Genomic DNA, 12,577 nt, shown 5'->3' with positions numbered 1-12,577 from the left:
GATCGAGTTGAGTTAGTACCGAGTTGGATTTCGGATCGAGTTGAGTCGAGTTACTGGGTGACTCGGACTCGACTCGACTCGGTTTGAGTTCGGATTGGGTGAAGTCTACTCGGTTCGAATCGATTCACCCACTTGGTTCGAGTCGAGTTGTGTCTGAATGAATCTACTGAGTCTACTTGCCCCCTGCCCAGCTCTACCTGGGCCCATTAAGTCATATTTTCTTGTTGGATCCACTATAAAGAATCCGCTAATTTGTTCAATGACTGCCATCCAAAGGCTCGTAGATCTTTCCTAATTTTTCATAAAAGATTCCAAAATGATCCCAATTGGACAAAAAATGGAGGCGTGGACTACCCTTGAACAATGCTAGCCTGGTCTGTCAATAGTGGGTGGGTATACTATTCACTTGTGGGGCCCATTAATCACAATATATTAATTTGATCCAAGAAATACTACTGTCACTGTGTGGATCTTTTCGAGTACCACGCAATGGTTCCCATGATCATCAAAATCTGATTTAAAATGAGGGAGAGCAATCATGTTTTGAAGATCATTGCTTTTGGCACATAACAGTAGGGGAGTAAAAGTTACTCACCCCTATGGACAGGCATGTAAATTTTACTCGCCTAGAAGAGCCTTTCACGCCAGAAAACCAGTGGGCCATCCAATGGACATGGGGCCACACATCTTTATAGACCATCCAATTTCATTAAAAAAATTCATCAATTTGAGTTTGGATTTTTTTATATAGATTTATCCAAAGTGGGTTGTCTATAGAACCTTATATGTTGTCGTAAGTTGATTTTTCTTTATGGCTTGATAGGATGATTGCATTTGATGTTTTTACCTTTTTCATTTCATAAAGTGTGTGGGTAGTGCTGTAATGGTGGTATGTGGGATTACTGGTCTAAGGATCTTATGTGATGTTTGAAAACTCAAAAGTTTAAGAGCATAAGTATTCCTAGAAATTCAAGGTTTATGTAAAAGCTTGACTGAAGATAATTGTTTTCATTGTTCTTTACTCTTATTATGGGCACTGTTTTGGGTATTGCCAATATTATCGATATTATCGGCTCATATATTCTTTGTTGCAGGTCAATGATACAGATATAGTGTGTAATATGTAAACCTTACACCGCATTGGTCGATACATTGATAATGTTGCACAGTTGCAGAACCTTGCAATACAGAAAATATCGTGAGATATGGCCACTGCTTGTCCCTATAAATACACTGTATCGAGGATAATGTCTATATCAACACGTGTAAATACCACAAAATTCAAGAGAATTAGGAAAACAAATAAGAAAAATGAATTTTTTTTTTTTTTTTTTTATAAAAAGGTTTTTGGGGATTTGTTCCTAGGTTATTTTGACAACTTGTGAGTTGTTTGAAATCAAATATTGGATTTGGGGGAGAAACTGTAACTTACGAGCAGAAACGGGCTGAAACTCCATGGTGAGAAAAAGATGAGAGCAAAATGCAATCTATTTGTAAATGTTAGCATTGGATTGTAAGTGCGTTGTATGATATTTGAATCATATGAAATCATTTTATTACACAATATATTTGATGCATGACAATTAACCGCTTGCTTTAAAAGCTCGAATTGTTAGAGTATGGCGAATTAATCCCTTTATCTCATAGCCCAGGCCCCACATCTCATGGGTTAAGACCTCCGCCGAACCCCCCTCGTGGGCTTGTGGGCCCCAAATCACATGGGCCGCCCACCCCGAGTGTGTTCCTGCATCCCACGGGCTACCCCACTCGAGCCCGGTGTGAAATGCCCTTGCATTAATCACCTTCGGTGAGGAGTCTCGAACACGAGACCTCCCCCGTGGACCCCAAATCACATGAGTTAGAGTATGGCGAATTAATCCCTTTATCTCATAGCCCAAGCCCCACATCTCATGGGTTAGGACCTCGGCCGAACCCCCCTCGTGAACTCATGAGCCCCAAATCATATGGGCCACCTACCCCGAGTGTGTCCCCGCATCTCACGGGCTACCTCACTCGAGCCCGGTGTGAAAATGCCCCTGCATTAATCACCCTCGGCGAGGAGTCTCGAACACGAGACCTCCCTCGTGGGCCCCAAATCACATGAGTTAGAGTATGGTGAATTAATCCCTTTATCTTATAGCCCAGGCCCCACATCTCATGAGTTAGGACCTCGGCCGAAACCCCCTCGTGGGCCCCAAATCATATGGGCCACCCACCCCGAGTGTGTCCCCGCATCTCACGGCCTACCTCACTCGAGCCCGGTGTGAAAATGCCCTTGCATTAATCACCTCCGGTGAGGAGTCTCGAACACGAGACCTCCCGCTCTGATACCAATTTGATGCAGGACAATTAACCACTTGCTCTAAAAGCTCGAACTGTTAGAGTATGACGAATTAATCCCTTTATCTTATAGCCCAGGCCCCACATCTCATGGGTTAGGACCTCAGTCGAACCCCCCTTGTGGGCTCATGGGCCCCAAATCACATGGGCCGCCCACCCCGGGTGTGCCCCTGCATCCCACGGGCTACCCCACTCGAGCCCGGTGTGAAATGCCACTGCATTATTCACCCCTGGTGTGGAGTCTCAAACATGAGACCTCCCCCGTGGGCCTCAAATCATATGGGTCACCCACCCTGAGTGTGTCCCCGCATCCTATGGGCTACCCCACTCGAGCCCGGTGTGAAAATGCCCTTGTATTACTATTACTAGCTTTTTATGATATTTGAACGATATCAACTCGTTTTGCATATAATTGCACTGCTTTTGTTAGACATCACATGGTTTAGGCTCCTATAAAATGGAAACCTGTTTTGTATAGTTGTTTATTGCAATATTTTAAGTCCTAAGTGTTCAAACATGTGTCTTTTAATATCTCCTCAAGTTTCACTGAAAATTCACTATTTTCCCAGTGTTTCCCTATGATAATGATACATTTCCTAGTATCTGTGGTATAATCGACTAAGTCGATACATCTTTCCATATCCCATTTAATTGATGCATGTAATGACTAATGATTAATGATAATGATACTTTGAACACTAATTATGGGCAAATGGTTGTTTCACACATTGGGGAGCTGGCTGGTTCATCCGTCTCCAAGGGCAATTTCTCTGAAGTGTTGTTTTTGTATGTCCTCATAACTTTTTGCAAAAAATTATTCAAGAAAGACCACTTTGGTTTATAAATGGTGTTATATGTAAAAGATGTTGGAGTAATTGTTGATCCCAATTTTTTAAACCCGGATGGGTCAGACAGTCGGACAGGGACTGGGCACCCAAATGGGTTGGGTCACCGTAAACCCATTTTGCGCAGTATTTGATTCCAACTGTTTGGGTTGACCAGTCTAGCTTTTTGGGTTAGGTGTTTGGTTGACCAGTCTAGCTGTTTGGGTTAGGTTTTTGTTCTGGTTGGACTCGATGGTTTCACTTTTTTTAACCTTTCCTGTTAATGGGTAAAATGAAAATGCATAGGCTGGGTTTGCTACATATATTCCTTTCTATAGAATTCCTTTTATTATCATTCCTTTTATTTCTTTCCACTTAATTGTCATTGGTTGGACCGCTTGGCCTGGCAGCTGAACCACTTAGGAGTCAGGACTGAACTGCCTACAGAAACAGGTCAAGTTCCTGTCTAGATCTTAAAACATTGGCTGAGAATATACAGCCATCCAATTGATGTTGTTCATCTATTTAGCACTTTCAAACCTTTTCCATGGAATTCCTTAGACACTGACACCGACATGTGACAACACTAGGGATAGTCACACGGGGAAATGAGAGTCATGTAGGCGTGTTTTGTTTGGATTGATATATGGAGAGTTTGTAGATTTTTTTATCTTTTCGTTTTTTCCCTCCAATGTAGTAGGGTTTATGGAAGAGAAGCCTTAAAAAGAAAATATGGGAAACAAGAGAGAATAGGCTATGCCAAACCCTATACAAGAACTATGACTTGGGTTTTGTATGGTTCAACATAGGGTTCTCAATTTGCGAAAGCAAGTTTTTCTTCTCTCTCTCTCTCTCTTCTTCTCCTTCTTCTCCTTCTTCTTCTTGTTCTTCTTAAATAATTTATAAATCTGGCTTATTCAACCCTGCCTTCTATGGCTCCTTACAGCATTGGGTAAAAAGAAGAAAAGGAAACTACGATCTTGAGCCACTAGGAGCACAAGTGGGTACCTTCAAGTTGCCAATAAGTAATTGACATAGGCTTCTAATTTAATCTATCAGTTTCCCTTCCTTAAAAACTGTCATTGTAGTCTATGTAGATTCTACTTCACTCATTAGAACATGGAACTTCCTGAGAACTGAGCCTAAGATGTCTGCTTGACTAGAACACCTAAAAGTCAAGCCTAGTAATAGTCCTATTAAACTTTAATCATTGCAAGAAATCTTAAGAGCCATCTGTCCTGAACTCCTACCACTACTGCATGTTTGAACCAAAAAATAGGTACATCACCAGTTCATCACCCACACTCCAAAAAATACTTGAGTTAAGAGCCTTTTGGCTTCTAACTGCATGGTGCCTACTCATGGGGCCACCAGAGAAACCCTAGGATTTTGAAGTTTCGTGTGAGTATTGTGGCCCATATGGGACAACATCACTTTCTCATGGCATTTCGGCTGATGATTCCAGCTCATTGGCACCTAACTTGGTTTCAGTTGGATTTTCCTTGTGAAGTTAATGTGTTTGAGACCACATTAGACCAGTGTTCAAAGTATCGGTATCGTTACAAGTTTCGCTGGCCAGGGATACAGAAACAATATCGGTATCGCCGATAATATCGCTGATACCGGAAATGTGGGGAAACATGGGAAAAACGGTGGAATTTTCAGCGAAACTTCAGGAGATGTTAAAATGTACATATTTGCATATCTAGAAATAAAAAATTTGCAAAAAGAATGCATACATAACAAGTTTACATTTAATGGGGCCTTAAAAGCATGTGTTGTTGTAAGAAATCAGTCCAACCATCCCATCCAGCCTATTTAACCATCCAACTTTCCATCCAAACATCCATCGATATTGTAAAATATCAACAACACATGAAACTTCACCAAGAAATCATCAACAATTGGAAAGGAAAGGAAGACAATTGGAAAGGAAACAGAAGATTGTGGTTCAATATCGCACATGTTGTGATATCGATAATATCGAGATATTATTAATATTATCAATGACAAATTGTACGCTACATACAACCATGTGCCCATGAAAAAAAAGTTGAAACAAAATTTTCTCTAATAAACAAAGTTTTGATGATAGCAATACGTTGGCGATATTATTGAAATATCGTCGATACACTTATGATACAAGCATTACCTAGAATTTATATAGCCGAAAATATTAGCGATACATTGGCGATATTGATGCATTGGCAACACAAGCAACGCCTAGAATTTACAGTTGAAAATATTGACGACTACATTAGCAATATTGATACGTTGGCGATAATTAGCGATAAATTGCTAATACCCGGAATTTCTGATACTACCAGCGTTATCGGTATTGCTGAGCTGGAGATAAAGGCAATATCGGTGATAATTCGAACACTGCATTAGACGCAACATGTCAATGACAAGTTTATTGAACTCTACTTCTTTGGAAACCATAAAGGTTCTGAAGCCATTGCATGTTCAAGGTGTTTGTATGCAGTTGTTGGTTGGGCAATGCTCTATGTTACCTGATCATGACAATTATTATTGAATAAAGAAGGATTGGACAAGGGGATCCTACCAAACTCAAGTTCGCAAGTGATAGGTACAAGAAAGATTGGGTTAAAACTCATATGCATAGTAGTGCTAAAAGTGTGTTCCAATAATATTTACAAACTGGGTTGTTGCTCATCTGGCGTGATTCACTCAAAATCCTAGACAATGTAGCAGGTCTATTGTTCAAATCCTGAGTAAATCTGGAGTTCAGATTTCAAGGGAAGGGGTTCTCAACCTTATCTAAGTCTATGAGGATTTGACTAAGCCACTCCGTCTTTTGAAAGATCTTAGTATGGGATGCTTTCTTCCACTCATGGTGTGCCGTAACGGCTGTTACATAAAGGTAACGGTGACAACCATTACACGTTATGAGGTCATAAAGGCCGTAACAGCCATTACAGAAAAAATGACCCGGAATGGCCATTACAACCCTCATAACGGCCTGTAACGGCCCCGTAATGGGGCCAATATAGGTTTTTTGGGTTTTTCTCAATAAAAAAGAGGCCATAACGGTCGTTACGGGAGCCATAACGGCTGTTAGAACCTGTATGGTAGAGGTAATGGTGGTGGCCGTTACGACCACCGTTACTGTTACGAAATACCTTGCCACTGGTTTGTGAGCTTTGCGACACTATTATGGTGGAAGCTCATAGCACTGGGTATTCTTGTCAGGTCTATCTTTCCAACTCGTGGTTTTCATTTGAATACTTAGAAGGGATAAGCTTTCCCTTTGGCAGCAAGGATTTATTAGATCTTCGACTCTCTCCTATAATTATTCCATGGTTTCTTGCATAGAGAAGCCAGCATGGGTCAGATTTGTTAGTGTTTTGTATGGGTTCTCTTTTCAGATTAGGTTTTTTTGCCACACCTCTAAAGTTGTGGGCATTTGGGCATCGCTATTGCCTATCCATCCTTTCCATTGTTCTTCTGCCTTCTCTTTCATTCTTTCTTTATTTCTCTTTTTATTTTTGTTGTGACAATAGTTTCTCAATCACTGATTAGAAGCACTTCTATTTATTCTTTCGAGTAACATCATGATGGGGTTCGACTGTTTTATGATCTTTATTTAGTTATAATCCTTAGGTAAATTTTTTATTTTTTTTAAAAATATATATTGCAGGTTGGTTGGATTGTCCTGGACATGGTCAAGCAATTGGTTATATAATCCCTTCTAAGGTTCCTCTCGGGGAGTCTTTCAATGACTGTATTGTGCCTGGTAAAAGATATTCTTCAAAACAAGCTATCCATCAACAAAAAGTGCTAAGAAGGGAAGTAAGTATATCATAAGATGTTTGACATTCTAATATTCGTTATCTGCATCATCATGATTATTCGGTATTTATGTGCATACTGTAAATACTGCCTTTGGATGGTAATTTCTCTTGTTTCTTAATTACCGAAACAGAAACCTAGAGCTTTGATTTTGCACCTTTATGTTTTTGATATCCATGCATAGTTTGATTGGTCCTTTCATAATGTGGGGTCCGCTTTGATTGCTTATTGTTCTCAAACATAACTTTGTTCGAATGATCATAGCTATCAAACGCATGGTGTTCGGTAAAGGTTGTTACGTAAACGTAACGTCGGCAACTGTTACATGTTATGGGGTCGTAACGGCCATTATGGAAAACATGACCAGTAACTGCCGTTAACGGCCCGTTATGCCCCTTGTAACGGCCGTAACAACTCCGTAATGCTATGTTATGGGGCAGATGCAAAATTTTTTTTTCAGATTTTTTTTTTTTTCAACGTTATGGGGCAGATATAGGTTTTTTGAGTTTTTTAAAAAGAGAGATGAATACTATTATTGGAAATCTTGATGAGGAGTCAAGACAGAATACAATTAAAGGAAAACTTTACAACTCCAAAAAATAACAAGCTACATTCAGATCTACATTTACGATTATATAATTTGAATCCTACGATTTACGATTCAAATCCCGATTTACGATTCAAATTATACTTGTTCTCATTTATTTTAGGCTTCACTTGGCTTTTGTTTTATGTTTTTAAATTGGTAAGAGCTTTAAGAATTGTTTAGAAAAGGTACATTATTTTATTTGTTCTTTGTAAGAGATTAGATGATGTATATTCTCTTCAACGTAGAATCATGTAGCTTCTTCTTCTTCTTCTTCTTCTTTTTTTTTTGGGTGATTTCTTACATCTTAACTGGTCTGAAAACCAAATTGATGTATGACTTGCTGTAATATTATTATAGATGGATACGATCATGCTAACTTATGTATTATGGAAAGATATTTCGAAATCAAAATATCTTTTTTCATTGCCCTACAATATCAAAGTCCGCTTTTCCACCGCGATTCTACATTCTAGAAAGGTAACAAGAACATAAATTATTAAAGGACCCTAAAAAAAGGAACAAGATTCCTTTAACACTATCATGGCATGGTATTACTCAGTGCACATTGATGGCAAAAGGAAGATTGATTAGTTTCAAAAAAATTCTGATTTGTTTATGTTAAAAAAATTCAATTTTTAAGAAAATAATAAAAAATCTTATGATTTACGATTCGATAGGATTCAACCCCTAGTACGATTTGCGATACGATAACGATTTTGACAACGTTGCATGCAGGTGATTCTTAATCGCAATGAATGCAAAACGAACACTTGCTGAAAGAGAAGGAACTGATCACCTACGGCACCACAACTTTGTGGCTCCTAACCATCTTTCCAGCCAGCATTCCACTTCTTGAGAACATCCATACCATGAACACGGTAGGCTCCGCCATGAAGATCGCTTGGTACAAAAATTTGGCTACTCGTGTGGTCTGCATATCAGATGAGCCACACTGTTGGAATCAATTGAAAACCGGCAGTTTGACTCAACATACAGGTGTGGCCCCTAGAGATTGGATCAGCCTGATTTTAGGGAAGGGAATTCTTCCTGGGACCTGCCACTTTCATGGTGTGGATGTTGTGAAAAAGCGGCAACATGAAAAGTTCTGGTGCCACTGTGTGTAGCCCACCTGCATTTCGGATCTGCTTGACTTTTTGGTTCACGTTCTGAGTTCGCAATAGGTGCTGGCACAACTGATAGACAGTGGATGTCACAGAGACATAATGGTGGGCCTTGCAGTGCTTTTTGTTGCACTGGCTCCCTAGATTAAGTGTTGTAGAAAATTCGTGTTCCTGTATAATTTGGTATAGACGTCTATTCAGCAAACACAAATAGATCATGAAAATAAAATAAAATTAGATACTCCTGCAGAGTGTGATGTATGAACAGGCACTCAATTACCATGAAATAGCATACGTGACATACCATTAATTCAAACTAAACTGTCAAATTATGGTTCCAATTTAGATGTATCATGAATCGAAGATTAAAATTATTTGATTATCTGACTATTGATTGGTGACATTTATTGGGCAGTTAAAAATGAGATATCAAACGTCCTATTTAACAAACATGTGTCCTCAAATCAGAGGTTAGGAATGTTGAACCAATCTGATTTTGGGACTGTCATAGAGCAACAATGGGTTCCACACTATTGTCAGTTTATTTTAAGTTAATACATGCTGTGTGTACAACTTTTAAGTGCCCAAGTTTCAAGCATTGTACTCCGAGTGCATCAAGAATCCCCCTTTTATAAGGTAATGCGAATTTCTGTTCTGGTTCACATGTCCTTTTATGTAAAAGGGCAAATTGTCTTTTAATCAATGTTTGTTAAGACAAGTACTTATTCCGTCACTTATATTAACAATAGGCGTAATTTGCAAAGGTATGATAAAAAATTGGGGTTTATCTACAAATGCGGAAAGGGAAAGGGTTATTTACAATATAGCTAAAAGGAAGGGGGGCATATACAAAAATCTTTAATTTTTATGTTCTTATAATTTGGAAACATCTTCTACTAAGATGAATAAAGCAATATCCTGCACCACAAGCACGTATATTATTATGAGCTGTGTGGATTCATGGTTGAGTAATTTCAAATAATCACATACTCCTAATATGTATTTATTCCTGTTGCGATACTGAACATCTTCAGTTTTGCTAATATGCTACCTTGACTGGTTCTTCTGACTCTCTGCTCAGCTTGGCTTGGTCATTGATCTGACAAATACTTCTCGCTACTATTCCCCAATAGATTGGAAGAAGCAAGGTATTAAGCACTTTAAGGTGAGATGTGGATAGCTTTATAATTCTACTTTCCTTGTTCTTTCATAAAAAGCATGATCTGACCATCATTGAGCTCTTCAATGCTTAAATTTGATTTGATTTTTTTTTTTCTAGATTGCATGCAAGGGACGTGATGCTGTACCTGACAATGAGTCTGTAAACCATTTTGTCTATGAGGTAATTTTTGTTATACGTGCATCTAACAATAGCAGTGTAACATAGCGTTCAGCCCTCTATAGTGTGTAACGTTAAGCTACGTCGTGTAAGCTACATGATACTTCTACTTTTTAAATTAAGCAAAGTATCTCTTTCTCTTTCCCTTGAGAGATCTCTTTTTAATTTGATGAAAATCACAAATTCACAAGTCACAGCAAATGGTGAATAACATTTAACAAATATGAACAATTTTTTGTAGTTCAGTAAAAAATGACGAGTATCAAATAGATGATTAAACATATAAATGGCTAAATGTTATGCAATTAGCTATTGGGCCCACAGAAAGTAACAAGACCTCAATTGCAATGATTGGATGCACAAAATTAGGTCAATCTAATCATCAGCTGGGCCACACTATAGAAAACAGTGGACAGACACTCTATTCTATCATGGTGGCCCATATGAAGGTTGGGTGAACCGTGGTGGATTGTACTTAGTAGGATGGCAGGCCACAAAATAGAAACCAATGGACAACCACCATAGGGATGAAAAATTCATGCACGTCCAACATATGGCGTGGTGGCCCTCATGATCGATTGGAGGGGTTGGATGTCAGGCCACACACACACAACAGTGCACCCCACGCAACAAATGGTTGTAGAGCAAGCTCATTCTACAGCGTTGAATAGAATCGGCTTCCCAGAGAGGAAAAAAATGAGAAAAATGTGAAGATATACCCTAAATCAATCACTAAATCAATCAAAATAAAAAAAATAGTAAATTGAGCTTAAGAGTTAGAAACATTCCTCTATTTATCTTGAAATAAAAAAGTGCAAATCTCAAGCTCCACAACTGTATTGATGTGCAATAAGGGGATCTTGATTTCTCCTTTGTTTGGGAGGATCCTCTCGCAGGACCAATCAAGCCTCCGAAATTTCTATTCTAACGGTAGTGTGGAGAATCAAAGTGATGTATTTTGGGGGCCGGAGGGGTAATGGAATAGTAGTTTGAAAAGCGGTCTTTCGGAAGCTTTTGTTTTACAAAGGTTAGCACTCGTTAGTCTTACACCTAGGGGTGTACATCGAGTCGAACCGAGTTGAGCTGGCCTCAGCTCGACTCGGCTCGAACACTGGCTGACCTCAGCTTGAACTCGGCTCGGCTTGGTCCTCGAGCCTGATTGGCCAGCTCGGCTCGGTTCGGTCAGCAGCTTGGGCCAGCTCGGGCCGAGTTCGAGCCAAGATCGAGCCGAGTTGCCATTGAGGCATTTCCACAAACACCTGAACTGCAACTTCAAAATACCACTGTTTTACAAACAAAGGCAATGTTTTTACAGGTATTTTATCAAACACCTTTCAAGTAACATTAAAAAAAAGAAGAAGAGAAAAAAGGTATTTGTTTAATGTACATACCTTGCTTGCCACCGGCCAAACCTTCCTTGCCACCAGCCAAACCTTCCTTGCCACCAGCCACATTTGGTTGAGTCATTTTATCAAACAGTTGGTGAGCAACATCAATGGCAAAGTAACCGAGTCACCAAATTGGTTCGATCCGAGTTTGAATGAGGTACACCAGCCAATCCGCTTCCAAAAAACAAATAGAGCATCAAACCAATAAACAGGAAGACTTGTTCAATGGAAATTAAATGCGTGCCATTAGCCCTTGGTTTGGTGTCCAAAACAAGACTGAAACAATACCATGGTTCAGGAAAAGCAAACTAAAGCCGTTTATATATCAAAGATGTGTAACTCTTTATTTCCAACCAAAGACATCAGAAGCTGTAGTTAAGCTGGAGATCGAGCTGGATTCGATCCGAGTCGAGTCGAGCTGGGGCCTGCTCGAACTCGGCTCAAACTCATTTTCGAGCTCAAAAAATCAGCTCGACTAGGCTCGAACTTAGCTTCGAACCGAGTCGAATCGAGCTTTTTCGAGTTGAGTCGAGCGAGCTAACCAAGCTAGCTCAGTTCGTGTACACCCCTACTTACACCATTTAAAATGGTAATGACTCTTCAGCTGTATACTTGGACGCCCCTGTATAGATGGTTATGATTGTCTGATAGGTGTGATTATAAACATATGCTCCATCCACTATAGGACCCACAGTTAGATGGTCTGGACTCACTTTGGTATCACGTGTGATGAGGATGAGTCCCCACCATTTAAAAAATGTGCTCAACTAACAAGGAAGGAAAAAAAAGAAACATAGAATTCTAAGCTTCTCTCTAGTGTACGCTACCTATAGCGTACACTACATACCATTAGCATATGCTACTTAGGAGTTGTGCTATTTGCATACGCTGCGTAGCATTTTAGCCATGCTATGCTACGTGCACTACTGAAAACACTGGTTTAGACTTTCAATATGAAGTGTGCTTGATGTGTTTGTGATATGATATGATATATATATATATATATATATATATTTATATTTGATATGTTGATTGAGAGGATGTTTAGTTCGATCATCATGTTAAGTAGGTTCATTGAGAGGATCTGAACTCATTCTTTATATTGTGCGGTGTGCAATACGATATAAATCATATAATCCATATTGCAAATTGCACAATTTCGA

At 39.3% G+C, this 12,577-nt stretch overlaps 1 protein-coding gene across 18 annotated transcripts in view; it reads left to right on the top strand.

The window, feature by feature from the left end:
* Positions 1 to 12,577, top strand: part of LOC131228639 (uncharacterized) — a 62,862-nt gene that overhangs the window by 7,846 nt on the left and 42,439 nt on the right. For all 18 annotated transcript variants that reach the window (XR_009163039.1, XR_009163037.1, XR_009163036.1 and 15 more), the window contains 3 exons: positions 6,826 to 6,977; positions 9,769 to 9,852; positions 9,967 to 10,029. Coding sequence is in view for 14 of the 18 variants with exons in the window: in XM_058224440.1 (XP_058080423.1) it covers positions 6,826 to 6,977; positions 9,769 to 9,852; positions 9,967 to 10,029 (299 nt within the window). In the remaining 4 variants the exon portion in view is untranslated. The remainder of the gene's footprint in view (positions 1 to 6,825; positions 6,978 to 9,768; positions 9,853 to 9,966; positions 10,030 to 12,577) is intronic.

This window comes from Magnolia sinica, chromosome 16, assembly GCF_029962835.1.
Source record: "Magnolia sinica isolate HGM2019 chromosome 16, MsV1, whole genome shotgun sequence".
In the NCBI taxonomy this organism is placed as follows: domain Eukaryota; kingdom Viridiplantae; phylum Streptophyta; class Magnoliopsida; order Magnoliales; family Magnoliaceae; genus Magnolia; species Magnolia sinica.
Note: the sequence above shows the minus strand (reverse complement) of the source record. Positions and strands in the feature narration are given on the sequence as shown.